Source organism: Rhinopithecus roxellana, chromosome 10, assembly GCF_007565055.1.
Source record: "Rhinopithecus roxellana isolate Shanxi Qingling chromosome 10, ASM756505v1, whole genome shotgun sequence".
NCBI lineage: Eukaryota > Metazoa > Chordata > Mammalia > Primates > Cercopithecidae > Rhinopithecus > Rhinopithecus roxellana.
The window spans coordinates 84204591-84229172 of NC_044558.1; the positions used below are offsets into that span (position 1 = coordinate 84204591).

General features: G+C 43.9%; 1 protein-coding gene across 2 annotated transcripts; it reads right to left on the minus strand.

Annotated features, from left to right (window-relative positions):
• Nucleotides 1-408: 408 nt before the first annotated feature.
• On the minus strand, nt 409-24137 carry RNF34 (ring finger protein 34). 2 transcript variants are annotated; one of them, XM_030939006.1, is made up of 7 exons: nt 23967-24090; nt 21392-21460; nt 9422-9640; nt 7879-8286; nt 4403-4504; nt 3968-4169; nt 409-1377 (listed from the first exon to the last, which is right to left on the minus strand). In XM_030939006.1, exons 2-7 carry the CDS (start codon nt 21398-21400, stop codon nt 1187-1189), a joined length of 1131 nt encoding a protein of 376 aa, XP_030794866.1. In that variant the 5' UTR covers nt 21401-21460; nt 23967-24090; the 3' UTR covers nt 409-1186. The 2 variants fall into 2 exon arrangements, with proteins under 2 accessions (XP_030794866.1, XP_010366631.1); XM_010368329.2 differs by lacking the exon at nt 21392-21460 and having other exon boundaries at nt 23967-24137.
• Between the last annotated feature and the right edge of the window lie 445 nt (nt 24138-24582).

Consider the following 24582-nt stretch of genomic DNA (forward strand, 5'->3'; position numbering starts at 1 on the left):
TTGCTCATGTGGCATTGTTCTTTTTTCTTTTTTTTTGAGACAAGGTCTGGCTCTGTTACCCAGGCTGGATTTCAGTGGTGTGATCTTGGCTCACTGCAACTTCCACACCCAAGGCTCAAGCCATCCTCCCACCTCAGCCTCCCGAGTAGCTGGGGCTACCACGCCTGGCTAATTTTTTCATAGTTTTTCCAAAGACAGGGTTTCGCCATATTGTCCAAGCTAGTCTTGAACTCGTGAGCTCAAGCATTCCTCCAGCCTCAACCTCACCAGGTGTGAGCCACTGCACCCCATGTGACATCTTTGAAGGTGCTCCCACCATCTCTTCTGAAGAGGGGTGCTAGGCCAGGGCGCAGATACCCATTCATACTGTATGCTTCTGATTTAGGAACTGACCAAGACAATGTAAACAAAAGCTTTTAAAACTAATTTTATTCCTAAAGTTAAAATCAGCTAGCGGGTAGCACTGAAAATACACCTTCACTATACAAAACAGTGTAAACCGATTACACATTGATAAGGAATTTAGCACACACTTCTAATAAAAGAAGCTAGATGCAGCCCTTGCTATAAAAAGCTATACCTGAACAAAAATGGACATGGGGAGTCTAAGGCCCTGGCAGTCGACTAGAGAATGTCAGTTGTTCCCAATTATGTTTAAATGCAGAAACAGCAACAATGTGGAAACCTTACATTCATCAAATGTTAGCATTTAAAATATACATGACTAATAAAGTGAACATTCAGAGAAGCCACTGTTCGGCATGTTCTGTGTCGGCCACTTGTGGACACTGATCTCATCCAAAGAGGACAGAAGTTTCAAACATCTGAGCAGTTTAAGTTAAAAATAGGATGAAGGAGAAATAAGAGAACAGGATAAGTGTCCTCCCAAGACAGCAGTGGCTGATGCCCACATGGCGCAAACAGGCTGACTTCAATGAGTGTTCACGGGATGTGTGATAAAGCCCAGCTGAGCCCGGGAAGCTCACGTGTCCACAGGCAGACAGGCTCACGGCATGGACCAATGTTTCCACAGCTCAGGATGGATCTTCCTGTCCCCACTTATTAGTGAAAATAATGTTTAAAAATAGCTTCAGCCTTTGAACAGTGGCTTTCCAGTCCCTTCTGTGCATTGAAATGTTTGGGGTCAAGTTTGGGGGTGACTGTCCTGGCGAGGGGAGCCTCAGTTTCAGGACTTGAACACGTGCACGGCTCGCACCACATACTGCCGGCAGATGGGACACTCACTCATGCGCTTGCCACACTTGGTGCAGGTAACCATGTGCCCGCACTCCAGCAGGACACAGTCGATGACAGCATCCATGCAGATGCGACACAGGCTGTCGTCTTCCTCATCCTGCAGCTGCAGCCGCTCACCATCTGAAAGGCAACAGAGAGCTAAAGCCTCGGCTTTGGGCGTGGCTGGCCAGCTAGCCACCCTCCCCGTCCAAAGCTGAGCAGCCACCTGCTGAATGACCACTGCAGGCCCAATGCCACCCCAGTGTTGTACAAGAAATAATCCCAACTTCTCTGCACTTTGGTTCCCTCCACTAGAAAAGGCAATGATAAAAGCTATACCTCAGGGTTTTGTAAAGAATAAAATGCTTGAAGTACCCAACAAATGTTAGTTATGTATTTCTATTTTATATCTTTGTCTAATTCAAGACGTTTATGATAGGGATATATTACTTCTGTAACTAGAAAAAGAAACCCTCAGCTGGTCTTCTGCAGATGGGCTTTGGAGTCAGGATGCTACTGGAATTTAACTCAGTTGCCCCAGCTTTGTATCCCTGGGAACATCACAGTCTCTGGTGCCTCATCTCAGTCGGAAAAGGAGCCTTAGTTGCCCCCATAGGAAAGTTAGGAATAATTGTGCATCCTTCCCTCCCTAGCCTTAGAATCATCTCAAGCCACCCGTGTTCCTTGCCCTGCTGAAGTCTAACTTGAAAGAGACAGGCCGTCCTGGCTCTTGGCCCACCTTTACATCTGAGAAAATAGTCTGTGAATAAGAAAGACTACGAATAAGTTAAAGTTAACCCCAGCCTGAGATTTGGCCATAGGGCTATGGATTTGAGTGCTTCCCTTTCTACAGGTCAGAGGAGATCGAAGGGAATCGTGAATAGTTGGAACAGAACAGGAATTCAAGCTTGAAAGGTCAGTAGTCTCTAGATTTAAGAGAAGCGTTTTATTGCCATTCATGGGAAGAGATTCTTGTGATCTGGGGTCTTAGTTCATGGCCCACGACTACTGGTGTGGACCTGGGGAGAAAGGATCTATGGGATAAGATGGCAGATATGCCAACGGAGAAGGCACTAGGCAACTCAAGATGAAATCAGAGTGGGCCTTGGTCTCCCCTTCTGTGTGGAGGTTTCCTTCCCGCTCTTTAGAACTTAGGAAAGCAGAGAAGCCAGCGTCTTGTCAGGGTTATGGGAACAATCTTGGTATCAGTGACTTGGAGCCAGTCAAGCTAGGAAAGATGCCAGCTGTGCTCAAAACAAAATGTGTGTTCCACCCAAGCCAGAGATTGAACTAGGGTTAGATTATACAGTGAGTTAATGGAGAAGGACACTGGAAAACATGCTGTCATAATAAAAACCATGTTATATCCTACACCATAAACTACTTAAGGGTGGGAGTGGCATTATCGTTGTGCACTATACATAGTTGTTGTTTACATTTATGAAGTAAACTGACTTCTCCCCTCACTGCCAGAAAACCATTTCTCAGCCAGTAGCCGAGGACTTCTGAAAGCTCTAAGGATGAAGATTCCTGCATCTACCATTGTGACATCATCTTAGAAGTAGAATTGCCAAAATACTTTGTGCTCATTCTGGACATAAACGTGTTCCTCAACAAATGCTGTATTATAACCAGCTTTTAAAGGAGAAAACTCAAAATGATAAAAGTTAATAATGGGAGGGCTGTTTAAGCTAGACAGGAACATAAGATTTGTTAGTCTGAATACCACTGAGGGCCAGGCATGGTGGCCCTTGCCTAGTTCAGCACTAGTCTGGGCAACATAGTGAGACCCTGTCTCAATTTAAAAATATTGAGGTACACATATTATTTTTTACAATTAAAAAGAAAAAAATAAAATACAACTGAATTATTTTTTCTTGTCCATAAATGTTCCATGGCTTGATCATGTTACCAGCTGAGGGAGAATTTCTTTGCCAAATTTCATCAATACATAGAAGTTTTTGTTCTGTTTTTTGTTTTTGAGACAGTCTTGCTCCGTCACCTAGGCTGGAGTGCAGTGGGTTATGACCATGGCTCCCTGCAGGCTCAAGCAATCCTCCCCACTCAGCCTCCCAAGTAGCTGGGACCACAGGTTGGTGCCACCACATCAGGTTTTTTTGGTTTTGTTTTTTTTGTGGGGATGGGATCTCTCTCTGTTGCCCAGGCTGGTCTCAAACTCCTAGGCTCAAGTGATCCTCCCGCCTCAGCCTCCCAAAGTCCTAGAATTACAGGTGTTAGCCACCACACCCAGCCTAGTTCAGAAGTTCTTAACCTCAGCTTTTTGTGACTTACACAGAAATCTACAAATAGTTGATGCTAAGAACTATGTTAACAGCTGGGCTATAGGGAATTTTCCCCCTACTGTTAGATTTAAAAGTTGAGAGAACCAAGGTAATGGCCGGCCAAAGGCATCAGTGAGAAAATAAACATTTTTACAGAGACAAGGAATTTAATTAGGGTTCTAACAAATAGTTAATTATAGTAAGAAAAACCAAATTGAGTAATTTTCTAACTCACTTGGCAGTGGTGGTCTCGCAGACATAATGAACATCACATAATGAAGTTACTACTTTCCAGATCTATAAACAGGCTCATGTAACTAACTGATAACTCAGTAAAATGGTTCACAGCTTTCTCAAAAATAAATTTGACTTAATTGTGACAGAAACAACCCAGTTTTTAAAAGCCTAAGGAAAAATACTATAGGGAAGAAATGAAAAGATCAACCTACAGGACTTTTGGTTTTCTTCATTCTCTTTGTATAACCGGTTTACTTTCTCTACCAGTTCCCATTTTTCACAACAGCCAGAATAGTTGACAAAATTCCGAGCCAGAATTTCCTTCAGCTGGCGCACGCTCATCCCTTCCACATCATCAAGGCTTGACAAGTCAGACAGCGAAGCTCTCGCTCTCTCCTTGGAGAGCCCGGGGTTCTGAAACCACAGAGCATCCATTAGCCCTAGTCCCACAAGTCCAGACCCTCCTCACTCTAAACTCATCACTGGCCCTGAATATTCTCCCAGTCATCTCAGCAGTCCTAGAAGTATTTCAGTATACTGTCCTACATTAGAAACATCCTGTTCTAATCTAGAGAAAGTCCACAGGGCACCCTCCCTTCCTGTCAGGTTGACATGTCAGGGAAACCAAATTTTATAGGTGGCCTCACCCGATCCTCCACATTTTCTTCATCATCATCATCATCCTCGTCGTCCTCATCATCGTCGTCATCATCATCTTCCGTGTTTGCTGAAGTGATTTCACTTTGTACCTACACTTACACAATATATCTGATTAGGTCAGGAATCAATCCGTATTTATCACTAGAGAAAACCTTGCCATCGATGCTCCCCATGATGACCAGAAAGCCAGCATAATCCACATCTTTGGATTCTGAATGCTACTGAACCTTCCAAAGAGTTGGGTCTTAACAAAATTGCATGAAGAACCTACCTTCCATAAAGTTAGCTCAAAACACAAATTCCTGTGTGTGTGTAAAGTTATAAAATCTAACCAAAGTATTAACTCTCTCAGGAAGGTCCCATAATGGAATGCCAAAGCCATTAAGGATATGGGATGGCACTGTGTCATTATCAAAGCACCTGTAAATGGCTAGTTTAACTGGAGCCTATAAGATGCAGACAGAAAAAAGCTAAAGCTCTGACAGGTCAGCCCAAGCATCAGGGGCATCTGATTTGAAAGATCTCAGTCCTACCACAGCGTACTTAAGACAATCTAATTCCAATGAAGGCTTTCTAGACTTCACTGATGGCTGAGGCTAACTGTAGTTTTTAAAATTTCTCAATCAGGGCCGGGCGCGGTGGCTCAAGCCTGTAATCCCAGCACTTTGGGAGGCCGAGATGGGCGGATCACGAGGTCAGGAGATCGAGACCATCCTGGCTAACATGGTGAAACCCCGTCTCTACTAAAAAATACAAAAAACTAGCTGGGCGAGGTGGCGGGCGCCTGTAGTCCCAGCTACTCCGGAGGCTGAGGCAGGAGAATGGCGGTAAACCCGGGAGGCGGAGCTTGCAGTGAGCTGAGATCCGGCCACTGCACTCCAGCCCGGGCGACAGAGCGAGACTCCGTCTCAAAAAAAAAAAAAAAAAAAAAAAATTCTCAATCAGAATGCTTTAGAAAAAACAAATCTCTTCAGTTTGGGTTATGTATCTTCTTTCACATATTTTCTTTTGACTATATTTTGACAATAGCTCTACAATAAGCTAGGTCAGTTCCCAATTTCAAATATTCCACCCTGGCTCATGCCTGTAATCCCAGCACTTTGGGAGGCTGAGGCAGGTGGATCACAAGGTCAGAAGTTCAAGACCAGCCTGGCCAATATGGTGAAACCCTGTCTCTACTAAAAAAAAAAAAAAAACAAACATTAGCTGGGCATGGTGGCATGTACCTGTAGTCCCAGCTCCTCGGCAGGCTGAGCCAGGAAGATGGCCTGAACCCGGGAGGCGGAGCTTGCAGTGAGCCAACATTGTGCCACTGCACTCCAGCCTGGGTGACAGAGCAAGACTCTGTCTCAAAAAAAAAAAAAAAAAAATGTGTGTGTGTGTATATATATATACATATATGTATACATACATATGCATACACACATATGTGTATGTGTGTATATATACGTGTGTGTGTGTGCACGTGTGTATGTATATATATTCCACCTCACTGATTCCCAGGCACCATATTGTAGCATCCAGCAATCCACACCACCCAAATGGTGTGTACCCAAAAGGAGGACGTAAGTCAGGTATGCCTTATGTTTGCAGCATAAATATGCCAATTCTCATTTGGGACAATAATAAAACTCCCGGCTTACACTTATCTAATTGATGACTACAGTATGTGTTGCTTGATGACTAGGAGACATTCTGAGAAATGTGTCCCTAGGCCATTTTGTCATTGTGCGAACATCACAGTGTACTTCCACAAACCTAGATGGCACACAGCCTGCTACACACCTAGGCTACAGGGCATGGCCAGCTACAAAGCCATACATCACGTTAGTGTACTGAATACTGTAGGCAGCTATAACACAGTAATACGTATTTGTGCATCTAAACATATCTAAACACAAAAAACGTGAAATAAAAATATGGTATTATAATCTTTTTTTTTTTTTTTTTTTGAGACGGAGTCTCGCTCTGTCGCCCGGGCTGGAGTGCAGTGGCCGGATCTCAGCTCACTGCAAGCTCCGCCTCCCGGGTTTACGCCATTCTCCTGCCTCAGCCTCCCGAGTAGCTGGGACTACAGGCGCCCGCCACCTCGCCCGGCTAGTTTTTTGTAGTTTTTAGTAGAGACGGGGTTTCACCATGTTAGCCAGGATGGTCTCGATCTCCTGACCTGGTGATCCGCCCGTCTTGGCCTCCCAAAGTGCTGGGATTACAGGCTTGAGCCACCGTGCCCGGCCTGGTATTATAATCTTACAGGACCACTGCTGTGTATGTGGTCTATCATTGACCAAAACATTATTAGAGGACACAGGACTATATCTAGAAGGCAGTTAGACCAAATTTCCCTCTGCATTTATTCATTTACTAATTAAAAGAAATTCTTGGCCAGATGCAGTTGGCTCATGCCTGTAATCTTAGCACTTAGGCCAAGGCAGGTAGATCACCTGAGGTCACGAGTTTGAGACCAGCCTGACCAATATGGTGAAACCCCATCTCTACTAAAAATACAAAAATTAACCGCGTGTAATCCTAGCTACTCCGAAGACTGAGGCAGGAGAATCACTTGAACCCAGTGGGGTGGAGGTTGCAGTGAACTGAGATCTTGCCACTTCACTCCAGCCTGGGCAACAGAGTGAGACTCTGTCTCAAAAAAAAAAAAAAGTCTTGCTATGTTGCCCAGGCTGGGGGTACAGTGGCTATTCACAGTTGTGATCATGGTACACCTGCAGCCTCATACTCCTGAACTAAAGCAATCCTCCTGCCTCGGCCTCCCAAGTATCAGATTGCAGGCTCACACCACCTCATCCAGCTTTCCTCTACTTTTAATAACCCCTTTCTTCAGAAAAGAAAATTAAATGAGAAAAAAATTTGTTCAAAACATTTCTTTCAGCAGTTTAGAATCACTCACGTACAAGTAAATATTAATTACAAGCCCTTACATGTTATTCAGTCAGGATGCCCAAGGACCTCATTGGGACAATATTATTAATTACAATTAGTAAATAGCTACATTTTTTCACTAATTCAGATGGCTCTTTCATTGACTAAATTAGCACAGTTTCACCGTAGCAAGGCAAATGGGCATGAGGCTAACTGACACTACTGATTGTTTTCTGTGGTCACTGAAATATCTGTACTAACACACAACACTACACGTGTGTATGTGCTGCTTTTTCACAGCCATTGTGTCTAACTGTATAAGATAGAGAAACTAAGGTAACTAAGGCCAAGAGACTGATGAGCTATTTTGGAACCCTTCAGACAGCAGACTTTGGAGCCACCTAGCACCTCAGCAGACACTATACATCAGGACAGCCTTTAAGTGCAGAGGTCAGCTGGGTGTGGAAGGTCCACTCCAGCACATGACTTGAAGTTTATCAGAAGCTGTCAAGCACTAAAGGCCCCACAATATATGGCCAAGAGTAAGCGTGCCGGGCCCTGGGTGTAATTAGTTACCCCCTCGTACCTGTGCCGGCACTCCAGATCTGGATGTCTGGTCTCCATCCATAAGCTCTCCCTGAAATGAAGACATAGTAGCAGAGGGGGCTGTATAGTTTGAAAAAAACGAACGTGTAAAAAAGCTAGAAGTCTGGGACCTTGAAGAATTCAGACTGCTTGTGTCCATGTCGTCCTCAGAGCCTAGTCCATGATGGCACAACACTAGATCCACCAAGTCTTCCTTCTCACGACAAGTATCTATGGGTATATTTCTCAGAATGAGATACTGCCGCAGGTCCTTCACCTTCAGTCGCATTAACTGAGGGCGCTGAAATGCTGTCTCTTGTAATAAGTGACAAGTAGAACATCTACGGAGATTTTCTTGTAAGACTGAACAAACGGAGCAAAAATCCTTCTTGCAGTCACAGCAAACATGCTGAAGAAAGAAAAGCATTTGATGATAGCAAAATATAAACCATTATGAAAACATGAGTTTTCTTTCTGCCTTCTATTAAAGTTTAATTTTAGTTCTTAGTGAAGTCCCCAATGGCACCAGACTGTTTCCACAGGCATTTTCATGTTCCAAAAGCCATGAAAATCAAAATAATTCATTGCCAAGGCAGTCTGAATTCACAGAAGTTCTAATATAGGACTTTAAGAAAAAGACACTCTTGTGTTAATGAATTAAAACCTTTCTACCCCTTGGTATAAACATATAATTAACAAAACAGAGCTTGAACCACATAGAGCAGAAAGCATAATCACACTTCCTGGTCTTTTCCTACATGAACAATTTCCCCATTTAAAGAGCAGAAGACAAAAAGCATAACACAGACTGAGAGGGAAAGAGAAAGGCAACTGATCTCTCAAGGTCAATCCAAGAAAATACAGGACCCACTAATACAGTAATCTGTAAACTACACAGCCTAATCACAATCAAAGCCATGCCACTGCAGAAGCTTAAGAGGGCACTAAGATGTGGTTGTTTCCGCTCAGTGCATTGTTCCCACAAGCTAGCATTTGTTTTTCTTTAAGTATTTCAAAAGACTAAACTAATGATCAAAGAGAACAAGGAGGCCTACCAATACGAGGTTCTCTGAATGACTTTCTATCTTAGTGAAAATAACTGTTAGCTAAGTATTTTATGTTGAATCTCTAAAGAGTAGTTAATTTATTGCATTCATTTCTTCATTTGAAAGTTAAGGTAAGGGATACTTTTTTGAAACTTGAATCTGAATCACAGTTACAGTAAATCATTTGTGAACAAAACTACAGACTAATAAATTTATTGCTTTAGGAAATAAACATCATCATGGAGAATAAAATGACACAAACAGGTCAAAGTTCAGGAGAAAGGATGCCTGAACATGAGAAATAATGTCTAGTCAGAAAACTTGAGCAGTAATATAATCCCTCCAAATTAAGCACTTTTCTAGATGGAAAATGGCTAATGGAACTAAGCTTTTGATATTTTTACAAACAGAAATGAAAATTCACTAGCTATTCAAAATAACCTACAATCAAGAATTCTGACCCATGTGTCTTGTTATGTAACATTTCATCCAACTCACCTTCTTTCTAAAGACTGAAAATGAAAGTCCACAGGCTTTACAAACTATGTTGGGCCCTTCTGTAGCTGCTGGTGGGTAGGTGGAAAAATCAGGGTTTGGTGTAAATCTGAATGGACCAGTGGCTCCTGCAAATCCTGACTGCTGGCCCCTGACAGCTCCAGTTCCCATGACTTCATTCAGCAGCCCACAGCACGAAGCCCACATAGACGTGGCACCCGCCTGAAAAGGAACAAAAATCCCACAGTTTAAAGCTAAGTGGAATCTGGGCTCTGTGGGGTCCTCAGGGAGTACTATTCTGGAGAGGTAAGTCTGCCCTCAATAACTTTGAGATTACTATATTCCTCTGGGCACTGAAATTTCAAGCCATTTGGAAAGAACTAATTTTCTGCTATTTCCAAAGAATATCTGGCATTGCCAATACCCATGATCTCTTGTTAAACAAAAGGAAAAGAGAACATGATCCAAATCTTATAAAACAAAAAACCTACATACCCACCCAAAACAGATACATGTACACATGCATGTTAAAAAAAAAAAAAAAAAAGACTGGATAAAAGTCTGTCCTCTGCTATATTTGGGATATGCATATACTAAAAATTCTTCATTTTTCATCTGAAATTCAAATTTTCCAGGCACGCTGTATTTTACCTGGCAACATTAGGCTGGTGGCCACTGCACTAGACACCACAGTTCTACAGTCTAAGGCAGATTTTCTCAGCTATTATTTAACAGAAATAACATCAATTTGTTTAGTTAATTAAAAACAGGGTCTCGCTCTGTCACCCAGGCTGAAGTACAGTGGCACGATCTCAGCTCACTGCAACCTCCGCCTCCTGGGTTCAAGCAATTCTCCTGCCTCAGCCTCCCGAGTAGCTAGGATTACAGGCACACGCCACACACTCGGCTAATTTATTTTTAGTAGAGATGGGGTTTCACCATGTTGTCCAGGCTGGTCTCAAATGCCTGGCCTCAAGTGATCCGCCCACCTCGGCCTCCTAAAGTGCTGGGATTACAGGTGTGAGTCACTATGCCAGGCCCATAAATTTAAATTACTTCATTTCCTTAAACCGCTGTTTTCGCATTTGTAACTGAGTATAATATACTATGGCATAGGTAAATAATTTTTTTAAATGACTAAGAAAACATCAAAATACCAACTGAAACTCTCTCTAGATTTTTTTTTTTTTTTTTTTTTTTTTTTTTTTTTTGAGACAGAACTTCGCTCTTGTTGCCCAGACCGGAGTGCAATGGCGCGATCTCGGTTAACTGCAACCTCCACCTCCCAGGATCAAGCGATTCTCCTGCCTCAGCCTCCCGAGTAACTGGGATTACAGGCACCTGCCATGTCCAGCTAATTTTTTGTATTTTTGGTAGACAACATGGGGCTTCACCATGTTGACCATGGCTGGTCTCGAACTCCTGACCTCAGGTGATCCACCCACCTCAGCTTCCCAAAGTGCTGGGATTACAGGCATGAGCCACCGTGCCCAGCCTCCTAGCTTTCAGCGAGGGCCAAAGGCACAAGAATCGCTTGAATTCAGGAGGCAGAGATTGTCGTGATCCGAGATCACTCCACTGCACTCCAGGCTGGGCGACAGAGCGAGAGTCTGTCTCAAAATAAAAAAACAAAACAAAAAAACCCAGCAACAACAGGAAAGTATTTTTTTATTCTACCTTTTCAAACTGAAGATACTAAACATGATTTGTAATGACTTGATAAACATGATGACCTTCCAAGGCGTAAGGGCTATTTGCCACTCCACTAAATGGCCCAAAACTAATGTATTGCTTGCTATGGTTTTTCCTTGTCTCTTCCCTCTCTCTGAGCCACCATGGCTATCACTATACCTGCCCAGAGTAACCTGTCTCCTTTTTAACTGCAGTCTCAGAAACCTGATAACCACAGTTGTTACAAGTATACATAAAAGAATAAATTTTCAGTGAGGGCCAAAGGCATTTTCCCATGCTTAAAATAAAAGCTACAGTGTTTAGAACGAATAGGCTTTTGCTCCTTGTCCTAATTCTTAAGCATATTCTAGAATCTAGATAATGTGATAGGTAATGGAAATCGAGATAGCTGAGGTATTATTTAAAATGGCAGCACATAATAATACAGTTCCATTTATTTTATTATCTGATTCTGTCAAACATTTACTGTTTGGCCAGCAAGCTCTTAAAACAAAAAGCAAATAAAAAGCCCTCAACCTTAAAAGGCAAAAGGCAATTTGGAATGCAACAGAAGGATAAAGGCTGTTTCTGCTGTTACCCAGAAGTAATGTTGTATTATAAAGAAAGAAGGTAAAGAACAAACCACAACACAAGGTTCAATCTGAAGTATCAAAGCCAAGGATTTCAGTATTATAAGTCTTCAAACCCTATAATTCTCAAGAAATAGCGATGCCTTTAAAAGTCAGATAGAGCCGCGCGCAGTGGCGCACGCCTGTAATCCCAGCACTTTGGGAGGCCGAGGCAAGTGGATCATGAAGTCAGGAGTTCAAGAGCAGTCTGGCCAACATAGTGAAGCCCCCTTCTCTACTAAAAATACAAAAATTAGTAGGCCAGGCACGGTGGCTCACACCTGTAATCCCAGCACTTTGGGAGGCTGAGGCAGGCGGATCACGAGGTCAGGAGATCAAGACCATCCTGGCTAATAAGGTAAAACCCCGTCTCTACTAAAAATATAAAAAATTAACGAGGCGTGGCGGCGGGCGCCTGTAGTCCCAGCTACTCGAGAGGCTGAGGCAGGAGAATGGTGTGAACCCGGGAGGCGGACCTTGCCGTGAGCCAAGATCGTGCCATTGCACTCCAGCCTGGGTGACAGAGCGAGACTCCATCTCAAAAAAAATTAATAATAATAATAAAGTTAGTGTTCTTTTAAGTAAAGGATTCATCCACAGTTCTTTAGAGTATGCACTCTTAAAACAATCGGAAAAACTTTGTTTTAAAAAATTCAGTTTGCAGGTTACATTTTTTGGGGAAAAAAATACTTCAACCGCAGAAAATACTCCCAGGATAAGCTTCGCTTCATTCCAGGAGTTAATAGAAGTGCAGTTTTGCAAAGCTTTTGCTTCCTACTAATGTAGCTATGAAATCAACAGCTCTCTCAGCTTTTATCCCCTTCTAATTCATGTCTGATGTTGCCTCCTGGACGACAGTGAAAGTTCCTCATGGACAAAAACTTATCTTTCTCCTGCTCCTCTTTCTACCATCCTATGACTGACAAATAACTGTAAAAAATTCCTATTATCTCTTCACAGGCAATGTAACATTATTAAAATTTTATATGCTACTTAGAAAGTTCAAAATGTGTTTTTTGGTAAAGAAGACCAAAAATCTCAAATGACATTCCCTTTTAAAAGCAGCACTGTCAGAAATTACGACCTTTTCATCAGGGATAGTTTTACAATGAATTAGGGAAGGATGCAATTTTTCAAACCATGTTAGTGAGTATGAGCATTAAAATTCTAGGCTGAATTTTTTTTTTTTCAACTACACAGCTCTGGTAAAGGGAATAGAAGGACTTATTTTGGGAAAACAGATGGATTCCCTGTGTAGATACCAATTTTGGAGGGGGACAATTTTGTCCCATTCCTCATGTTTCTATACAAGGAAGGGAATTTCCTCTTGGCTCCCCAGAAAGAAAATGAAGAAAAACACTTAATTCAGCCACTTATTGTAAAATAAAAATTTAAAAACAGCCCAGGAATGGTGGCTCACACCTGTACTCCCAGCACTTTAGGTGGCCAAGGTGGGAGGATTGTTTGAGGCCAGGTCAAGACCAGCCTGGGCAACAATAGGGAGACTCTATCTCTACAAAAAATACAATTAGCCAGGTGTGGTGGCATGTGCCTGTGGTCCCAGCTACTCGGAGGCTGAGGCAAAAGGATCGCTTGAGCCTGGAAGGTCAAAGCTTTGGTGAGCTATGCTTACCACCACATTCCAGCCTGGGTGACAGAGTGAGACCCCTGTCTCAAAAACAAATAAACAAAAACGCCCAAGTCAACCTCCAAAGTGTCCCAGGCAAAAATGATGCTATAACCCAATATTCAGTACAACTCACATACATATTAACTATTGTCAGCCAAATACTACAGGAATAGAAAGGAAAGAAGCAATCCTGAAAAATTCAGGTTGCAGCCTCATTAGGATTTGTGAACTTAAATTTGGGGAAAATCTTCCAATGAAAGCGTGATCTCCCAATGAGAGAATAACCTTAGCATCATATTGAAGGGCAAATCCACTTAACAGTTATCCTCTCTGAGAGGAGCATTTGCAACACTCCAGCTTTCTGGAAAGTTCAGAAATTTGAAGCAGGGGAAGCCTCTTCACTAGTTTATTTGAAGTATTTTTCTTTCCCATCCAGCTTTTTTTTTTTTTTTTTTTTTTTTTTTTTTTGAGACAGAGTCTTGCTCTGTTGCCCAGGCTGGAGTGCAGTGGCACAATCTCGGCTCACTGCAACCTCTGCTTCCTGGGTTCAAGCGATTCTCCCGCTTCAGCCTCCCGAGTAGCCGGGGTTACAGGCACACACCACCACACCCAGCTAATTTTTGTATTTTTAATAGAGACGGGTTTCACCATGTTGGTTAGGCTGCTCTCAACTCCTGACCTCGTGATCCCCCCGCCTCAGCCTCCCAAAGTGCTGGGATTACAGGCATGAGCCACTGCGCCTGGCCCCATCCAGCATATTTGAAAATCTTAATTTCCATCTCCCCTTTAAGCCCCATGTTTCCTGGCATCCCAGTGCTGAAATGAACAGAATTTCTTTACATTCATTTCAGCACTGAGGTGCCAGGAAACACTGCCCCCGCTGCCCTTCATTGGAACAGGTGTTTTAGTCCTGTACCTTGGTAGCTGCTGTACCTCTTGCTAAGGGCTTGTCTAGGGTTGTGAAACTGCCCTTAAGAGAGTGCTTTTCAGCCTCGGTTGCACGTTGGACTCACCGGGCAAGTCTTTAAAAATACTGATGCCTGGGGTCCCAGCCCCAGAGATTCTGATTTCACTGGTCTATGGTACAGCCTGGGCACCAGAATTTTTTTTGAAAACTCCCTGGGTAATTCTGATATACAGGCCAGGTTAAAAGCTTAAGACCTGCTCAGTCAAAGGGAAGATGTCTTCTTCCTGCCTATACTGTTTCAGCTGGAACATCACCCTCCACAAATCCCTGAGTGGAAAGGGCTGTGGTTACTTTGGAAGCCTGTGGCCCTAGAGTTCTGGAACTAATGCCTCAGCCACATGCTCCCCAAGACCTGTCTACATGTTTTTCTGTTGTGGGATATGTAGTATTTCTTTTTTTTTTTTTTTTTTTTTTTTTTTTTTTGAGACGGAGTCTCGCTCTGTCGCCCAGGCTGGAGTGCAGTGGCCGGATCTCAGCTCACTGCAAGCTCCGCCTCCTGGGTTCCCGCCATTCTCCTGCCTCAGCCTCCCAAGTAGCTGGGACTACAAGCGCCCGCCACCTCGCCCGGCTAGTTTTTTGTATTTTTTTTAGTAGAGACGGGGTTTCACCATGTTAGCCAGGATGGTCTCGATCTCCTGACCTCATGATCCGCCCGTCTCGGCCTCCCAAAGTGCTGGGATTACAGGCTTGAGCCACCGCACCCGGCCGATATGTAGTATTTCACATCCCACTTTGGTTTTACCCAATCCTTTAAGAAAGGGTCAGCTAAGTTTTGGCTGGGCGTTGTGGTTCATGCCTATAATCCCAGCAGTTTGGGAGGCCAAGGTCGGCAGGTCACCTGAGGTCAGGAGTTTCAGACCAGCCTGGCCAACTGGGTAAAACCTCGTCTCTACTAAAAATACAAAAATTAGCCGGGCGTGGTGGTGCACGCCTGTGGTCCAAGCTACTCGAGAGGCTGAGGCAGGAGAATTGTTTGAACCTGGGAGCTGGAGGTTGCAGTGAGCAGAGATCACACCACTGCACCATTGTACTCTAGTCTGGGCAACTGAGCAAGACTCCATCTCCAAAAAAAAAAAAAAAAAAGGGTCAGCTGAGTTGTCAACAATCTAATCTGATTCTTCAATGAATCCCTTTCCTTTTTACCGCATATTGGCCTGTAACTTTTGCTGGACTTTGGTGCTCTCCTTGATTATATTTGCTCTTTGCTTTTGGGCCCAAACTTTTATTTCCCACCTTAACTCCTCTGCACGTTTTCTTGTGTGAAATCTCCCAATATTAGGAGAAAGTCAGTGATTTCTGGGTCTATCAAAAGCACCCATTGTTCAAAGTATTTTTGTCCTTCTTCACCTCCAGGCTGAAGAATCCATCCAAAAGATAAATCCTTCCAAGCTTGGACTCCATCTACCTGGTTCTCCTTTAGTGTGTTTCATCTTCTGGACTTTCTCATAAATTTCAGAAATTTATTCCGCATGTCCCCTCAGGGCAAAGGCATCTCTACCTTCAACTGTCACCTTGACATTCACCTCACAGTGCTTGAAGTGTCCTATACTGATCTTTCCCCTCTTAAATCTGTCCACATTTTCTAGTATTTATTTATTTATTTATTTTTGAGAGAGTTTCACTCTTGTTACCCAGGCTGGAGTGCAGTAGTACGATCTCAGCTCACTGCAACCTCTGCCTCTTGGGTTTAAGGATTCTCGTGCTTCAGCCTCCTGAATAGCTGTGATTACAAGTGCCCGCCACCCCACCCTGGTAATTTTTTGTATTTTTAGTAGAGACGGGGTTTCACCATGTTGGTCAGGCTGGTCTCGAACTCCTGACCTCAGGTGATCCACCTGCCTTGGCCTTCCAAAGTGTTGGGATTACAGGTGTGAGCCACCACGTCCAGCCATTTATTTTTATTTTTTTAGAGACGGGGTCTCAATATGCTGCCCAGGCTGATCTCAAACTCCAGGGCTCAAGGGATCCTTCTGTTTCAGCCTCCCACATCACTGGGATTACGGGCATGAGCTATCACGCTTGGCCCATATTTTCTGTTATGTCTTGACGGAACCTATAAAAGCAGTTGGAGAACTATTTAAGAGACCATTTTGCCAAGAGTTTATTGAATCTGAGCTCTTACAGTAAAGAGGGGGACAAGGGATGGGGAGAACACATGCCAATCTATTTTCTGAGCTCTTCACACTCTGCCTCTATTATATTTCCTTGGAACCCAGTTACCGTGCCCAATAGGGTCATAACCAACAAGGATCCCTCTTCTGCACCCTCCTTTTAAAAGCTTTAGAGACCTAAGTTCATGTTCTTTCCTATTCCATTTCTGTCTTCCCTATACTTTAAGATCTTCCTCCAGTTAAATTAGCCTGTATTCCTTTTTCTTTTATTCACTCATTGCTTCCACATTGATAGTAAGACTGAAGCATCTTCTACAAACCACTCCATTTCCTCCTAGATTTTGAGCAAACCCAATTCCTAGAAAGACAGCATACTAGGCGTAGCCCTTGCGCTTCCGGATTTGCAGTCAGTTCACTGAGTTGTTGTATACTAGGCATACCCCGCCTTTGGCTTCTGACAGTACACTAGGCATACCCCTTTGGCTTCTGAATTTGCAGTCAATTCACTGGCCTCAATTCCAAAGTGGTGTCTTCTTTATGGAAGGGTCATCATCCATTATTTGTTCATTGGGGGAAAAAAATCCTACAGCTATTCCTCCGTGAATCAAGCCCAAAGCCAAATCTCTGAAAAGCCTGGAACTTTGAAAATGCAAGCCATGATCTGGGCTTCCATGAGCTATTTGGGGAACTTAGTTGGCAGCAAAACTCCATGGGTTATACCACATGAATCCAAGTGGTATTTAAGAAGTATAACCCTTTTTCTAACAGGTTAGAAAGAACAATAATCTGGGGAGAGGAGAGGGAGGGAGGAAGGGAACAAGGGGTGAAAAACTATTGGGTACTGTGTTCACTACCTGCTGATGGGACCAATTGTAACCTAAACTTTACCATCACTCAGTATACCCATGTAACAAATCTGTACATGTATCCCCAAATTTAAAAGTTGAAATTGTATTTTAAAAAAAGAACACTAATCTGTGAAGATAGCTAAATTTCCTCTCTTGACCATGAATGTAGTTTAAAACAACACAGAGAATAAGAGAATGAGGCAACTGTCTGCCTATGCCTGGCACAAAACTCCAAGCTCAGAGAATTTACCTGTGTCTGGAGTTTATTTTCTAGCCATCAATGATTACTAAAAATAAATGACTTGTTCTTGATAGTCTAATCCCTTTCCTACCCACTCTCTTAAGCCAAAGCAGCTCTCAGTAGAGCAGCCATAGGACCATGGTCTGCCTGGCTTATATCAGTTAAAAACCAGGTATCATATTAAAAACTTACACCTAGCAGGGTATGGTGGCTCACGCCTGTAATCCTAGCACTTGGGGAGACTGAAGTGGGCGGACTGCCTGAGCTCAGGAGTTCAAGACCAGCGTGGGCAACACAGTGAAACGCCATCTCTACTGAAATACAAAAAGTCAGTCGGGCATGGTGGTGGGCACCTGTAGTCCCAGCCACTTGGGAGGTTGAGGCACGAGAATCATTTGAACTGGGAGGCGGAGGTTGCAGTGAGCTGAGATGACGCCACTGTACTCCAGCCTGGGTGACTGAGCAAGACTCCATCTGAAAAAAAAAAAAAAAAAAAAAAAAAAAACCCTTACACATCCTGGCCGGGCGTGGTGGCTCATGCCTATAATCCCAGCACTTTGGGAGGCCGAGATGGGTGGATCATGAAGTCAGGAAATCAAGACCATCTGGCCAACATAGTGAAACCCCATCTCCACTAAAAATATAAAAATTAGCTGGGCATGGTGGTACATGCCTGTAATCCCAGCTACTTGGGAGGCGGAGGCAGGAGAATCCCTTGAACCAGGGAATTGGAGGTTGCAATGAGCCGAGATCGCACCACAGCACTCTATCCTGGTGACAGAGCAAGACTCCGTCTCAAAAAAAAAAAAAAAACCTTACACATCTCATAACAAGAAATTAAATTCTAAAACCTGCCTTGGACTGCCTTAGACACCTAGATATCCTCCTGTCATTCTGGTATCCAATGCCAGTTCTCTTTTCTTCAAAGACAGTGAACCAAGATTTTAGGGAGCCAGTAACAGTACCTTATTTCCACATCCAACTTGGAGCTAATTAAGAAATAAGACAGAGACCGGGTACAGTGGCTCACGGCTGTAATCCCAGCACTTTGGGAGGCTGAGGCAGGACAATCATCTGAGGTCACGAGTTCCAGACCAGCCTGGTCAACATGGTGAAACCCCATCTCTACAAAAATACAAAAACTAGCCAGGCATGGTGGTGTATGCCTGTAATCCCAGCTACTCGGAAGGGTGAGGCAGGAGAATTGCTTGAACCTGGGAGGCAGAGGTTGCAGTAAGCAGAGACTGTACCACTGCACTCCAGCCTAGGTGACAGAGCAAGACCCTGGTCTCAAAAAATAAAAAAGAAGAAGAAATAAGACAAATAGAAGTTAAAATGTTTGTCTTTACTGATAGCATCAACTGGAGAACAGGACCTTAGCTCTGCAGCCAACAAGTCTGGACAATATACAGCTGACCAAGAGCAGCTTATCACCTAGTTGAGTAGAGACCAGAACTCCATCTTCACTACAGGAAGACAGATGTGAGACGGTCCCAGAAAGTACTGAGCCAAGCATGTCAGTTCCTTTACTGAAACTCCTCAATATTCAAGTCCCCCTTTTTCCTCCAGTAGCAGAGACTGACAGTGTTTCTCCCATACTATTCCTTTTCCAAAAAGGAATTAGAAGCCGCCTCCCCTCTGTAGGAGCAAAGGGGAGGAAGCAAATGGGAGGGGGAAGAATACAAATCTAAATAATCTGCATAAGAGTAGGAATGACAGTTTCTGGCCAACAAGGTTATAAGGACTCAGGTTCCTCAGTCAGATTCAAATAATATAAGTCCATGAAACATCATTACAGTCAACAAAAACAAGAAGAAAGGTGTTCTGTTTCTTTGCAAGAGCAGTAGCCCAGCTCTCTTTCTGGCACAGTGCCAGGATTTTCAAATGGCCTCAAGGTTCAGCTGTCTTTGCTTCTGTGTGTGTATAATCTAATATGCTTTCAGAATCCCTGTGGGGAGAAAATACTTCAAAATGCTCAATTTAAAGAATTCACAAGTTTACCACAAATTTTCAATCCTAAACTACATCAGGATGTGATCCCTTTTAATGATTCCATTAAATATAGTACCAACCAGCCAGACTGGAATGAAGAATCAGAAGAGCTATGGTGGTTTCCATAAAGATTAAATGACAGGCTAGGCGCAGTGGCTCACACCTCTAATCCCAGCACTTTAGGAGGCCGACGCGGGCGGGATCACTTGAGGTCAGGAGTTCGAGACCAGCCTAGCCAAGATGGTGAAACCCAGTCTCTACTGAAAATACCAAAAAAAATTAGCTGGGTGTGGTGGTGCGTGCCTGTACTCCCAGCTACACAGGAGGCTGAGACAGGAGAATCATTTGAAGTGGAGGCTGCAGTGAGCTGAGATGGTGCCACAGCACTCCAGCCTGGGCAACAGAGACTCCATCTCAAAAAAAAAAAAAAAAGATTTTTTTTTTTTTGGGGGGGAGAGAAGGAAAAAGAAAGTTTATGAGTATGAAAACAGAAAACTAGGCCGGGTACGGTAGCTCAAGCCTGTAATCCTAGCAGTTTGGGAGGCCGAGGCGGGCGGACTGCCTGAGTTCAGGAGTTTTAGACCAGCCTGGGCAACATGGTGACACCCCGTCTCTACTAAAATACAAAACAATAAATAAATAAATAAGCCGGGCGTGGCAGCTACTCGGGAAGCTGAGGCAGGAGAACTGCTTGAACCTGGGAGGCGGAGGTTGCAGTGAGCTGAGATCGTGTCACTATATTCCAGCCTGAAGACAGAGTGAGACTCCATCTCAAAAAAAAAAAAGAAAGAAAGAAACAGAAAACTAAATGATCTAAGTCATTCACTTTTTATTAAACTAGGTAAATAGCAATGTAATAATAATGCCATAGACTCTTCTCATAAGAGTCTACCTTGCTTGCCATAACTCTAAGTTAAATACGTTATTTACACAGTTATTTTAAGGATGAACCTAGAAGTTTTAAATTAAAAAATAACTGTCTCGGATGCTACATGAATCTACAAGGACCAAGGAGGGATACAGTTCTTCCACCAATGAAAGCTTCCTCAGAGAACTCACAGAGAACTCACCCACTATATGTTCAGGGTTTGTTTTAAACTCTGGACAACCTTAAGTTTGCTAAAACTCAATGTTCTGTGTTAAACGATAGGAAAAAGATGTATTAAATCTTAGCAACAGTGATATAAAATAATCAGTTTTACAGTTTAATCCTTGGTTAGGTTAAACTTTCCTACATAACTTAAAGCAAAGCAGAAAAAACAGCTGACAAAGCAAATCTTTATCCTCTTTTTTTTGAGACAGAGTCTCGCTCTGTCGCCCAGGCTGGAGTACAGTAGCGTGATCTTGGCTCCCTGCAAGCTCCGCCTCCCGGGTTCACGCCATTCTCCTGCCTCAGACTCCCAAGGAGCTGGGACTACAGGCGCCTGCCACCACGCCCGGCTAATTTTTTGTATTTTTAGTAGAGACAGGGTTTCACCATGTTAGCCAGGATGGTCTCCATCTCCTGACCTTGTGATCTGCCCGCTTCGGCCTCCCAAAGTGCTGGTATTACAGGCATGAGCCACTGCGCCCGGCCTCCTTATCCTATTTAGAGTCATTTGAGAAACATATGCTCCTTAGAATGTGAAAGAATTTCTTATCAAAACTGCTGCTTCAACTGAAATACAATATGCAGCGACCTAACTCTTTCTTAAGTGACCAAATATACGACCATATACCACAAAGGAAGAAATTCTACATCCTAAATTATTTCTCTCATACCATTTGGACATTAAGCAGGTTGCAAAAACAGATGATGAACTCTAAAACGTAATACTTTTAGACAAGACATTGGTCAAACTGATAGATTATTACAATAATGTGTGCTATAGATATAAATGTTACCTTCCTCATGCTTGGATTTTTGTTTTCTTTTTTTAACAGTATACTTGATCCTTAGCACCACTCCCCCACCTTTCAGAGAAAAAAAAAGGAAAAGGAATTACATTCAGTAGATTACTTTCTCCTTGATAGCTCATTTTGAGCTTGGAAGAACAAATGAGATTAGCACAATTAACGGTGAGATCAATATAAATAAGGAAAAATGGGAAAGAAGATTAAATCAAATTAACACAGAGCACCAATTTGGATTTTTTTTTTTAATCCCTTATGGGAAATTGATTGGATGTTACTGTAAGGTTAAAAAGTTATTTGAGTCTGAGAGGTAAGACCTATTTCAAAACATCAGTTTCTAAACCAAACCAAACCAAACCAAACCACCAAAGGGAGAAAGTAAATACCCATTCCACACATACACTAAAACCAGCTGCTCTAGGTTTGAGTGAACATGTACTTATCTATATAATTGCTTAGCTTTTTTTGTTTTTAACTGCTTAGCTTTTTTTTTTCCTTTTTTTTCTTTTTAAAATAATTTTTAATAGAGAAAGGGTTTTGCTATGTTGGCCAAGCTGGTCTCGAACTCCTGATCTCAAGTGATCCGCCTGCCTCGGCCTCCCAAAGTGCTGGGATTACAGGCGTGAGCCACTGCGCCCAGCCAGATATACTTGCTTAGCTTTTAATGTAATTTTAATTCCACAGAAAGAAGTATTTCCTTACATGAACATTCACATGTTAGCATTCCATGACATCAGGAATCAGTCTCTGCCCAGAAATCTACAGATGAGCATACTCACAATTAAACAATTTCAATATAAATCAAGTTAAATAATAAACATTTAACAGCCCAAATCCTAAATGGTGTAAACCCAGTTTCACAAAAACAAAAGCATCATTTATAACTGTCATCTTGCACAGGCTGATGTCTATTCAGGTCTGTGTTTTGCTTCTGAAAATATATATCTTTTCTACAATTTCAATTGCCACCCAACTTTGTTTCTAAAATTTCAACTTGGAAAGTAGTACCTTCCACTTCAATTCAAAAACCACGTCTGTTTTCAAAGAACTTGTTTTAAAATTTCAACACTGGACTTGTCCCTAATTCTTTCCTTCGATAGTTAGTTCCTTAATGGGCCCCAAATTTAGTATTAATAAAGATACTGACACTCTTCGAGGCATTAAAGATCCCTGCTTTGTTTTTGGATCTTAACACGGCAGAGGCTGGTTTTCAGGAAATAAAGCTACTTTCTAGATATTTTAATAGATATTTCAAGCTGGAATAATATTTTATAACTAAACTGGAAAGTTAAAAATAAGCTTTTACAATATCCTCGTACTTCAAGGCACAGTTCCAAAGTTACCTATTCCAAAAATATTCCTTGCTTCCTGTAGCCAGAAGTATCCTTTCTTGCTCCTAAGGGTTTTGCCTCCACTTTTTTTTTTTTTTTTTTTTTTGATACCTATAGCCGTCTCCCTTGTAATACGATTACTTGCAAATAACTCTTCTTTTGAATGGTAAACTCCTTCCTAAGGGGTGGGACTGTATTTTGAATTACTTCTCCTCACCAGGTCTCACTCTTGGCTAACGCACAGAGAACGTTCAACAAAATATATGCTGAATTTCTGTGACCAGCTGACACTCCTTTTCAATCTTCCATAGTAAATCTTCGACGCTTTATGGAGATAGCGTTAATCTAGCAGCTCACCTGCTAGATGACCCACCCCCAGCACACCTCTGCACTGAGATTAACGAAATCGTCTAGGTCTGAAAGTTATCATCGCCTTATGACTCATCCCACTTGGTTTGAGTTCGGCAACAATACCTGAACTGACTACTGTTCACAGAGCTCTTCAGAACTCTCAGCGATCGGGTTGAGAATCATCTCTCAGAAGTAGGCCGGAACCCCCGCTCCCTTTCTCCCTTTTCTTCAACTTCTCATCAGTAATGCTCCCACGCTCTCACTCCCACCTTGGAGAACTCAAGCTGCCAAATTCCTTGCTGCGTTTACCTAGCGGCGATGGAGGCACATCCAGCCCTCTCTAGGTCGCGGCCCCGACGTGCAGCCTACGAAGCACCCCTTCCGGGTTGGCATCCCCGCCCTGAGAGTTCTCTAACCCGTTAACCTGGCCCCGGCCTCACCACCCCCTGCACCCCTCCTGTTCTCCTCGGTCCCACGATGTCCCCAGCACTTGGGTTAGTTCAAGGACTCGGGGCGGGAGAGGGCACGCCGCGCGCCAAGGGACTGAGGCTGAGGCGAACCCTGGTGGCTCTGCCTCAGGCCCCCGAGGAGGCGCACAGGGCCCGGCGCAGAGAGAGGCCCACCCGGCGCGAACACTGGGGGCGCCCGGCTTCTCCCCACCACTCGGGTCGCTGACGCGGGTGGCACTGGAGGAGCTCGAGAGGGTCCGGGAGCCTGCCCTGGGCCGGTTGGGGCCCCTGAAGCCGGGCGGGCGACCCCCCTCAGCGCAGCTCTCCGAGATGCCTACTAGGTAACCGCTAAGGCGAAAAGAAAGGAGGCGCTTCAGGTGCCCTGGCTGGATAGGATTGGCGAGGAGAGTCTGTCCGGCTCCACCGGCCCCTCACCTTCATGGCCGCGACCGCCTCGGCTCGGCCGGCTCTACCAGGAAACTCAGCACCATAGCAGCTCTTCGCACTGCCGACCTCCTTCCCTCTGGGCGGCGATTACGGCGCCTCTGGAGGCGACCGAGCGTCCGGACGTAAGGGGCGTGGTCACGCTCGCCGCGGGCCCCGGTAAAAGCTCAGAGCGGCGGCCAAGATGGCCAATAGGAATCCGGTTTTCGGGGGGCTGGTCACCAGAGCCAATGAAGCGACAGGGATGGGGCGGGGCCTCTGGCGTTTCCTCCTGGCTGCAAGTGCAGGGGGAGGATTCTTTTCCTCCCCGAGCGGAGACCGGCGGACCTGGGCGTGGCGGGAGGTGCCCTCGGCAGCCGCTTTCTCGGTTGGGTGTTTGAAGTGGGAGACAGCGTCCCCTGAGGAAGCTGCTGCGGCTTTCTGGGCTAGGTGGTCAAGTTTCCGGGGAGGAGAGCGCGGCAAGGTCCGTGGTGATTTGAACACGCCGGTTGGCTCGAAGGCTTTTGTTACGACCGTCAGAGCAGGGCCTCAGATTTCCTTCCCAGACGTTCCCGCGTTCACGCTCGGTGATGACCTCGGGGCTCCTTACTCGTGGGTCCGGTAAGGA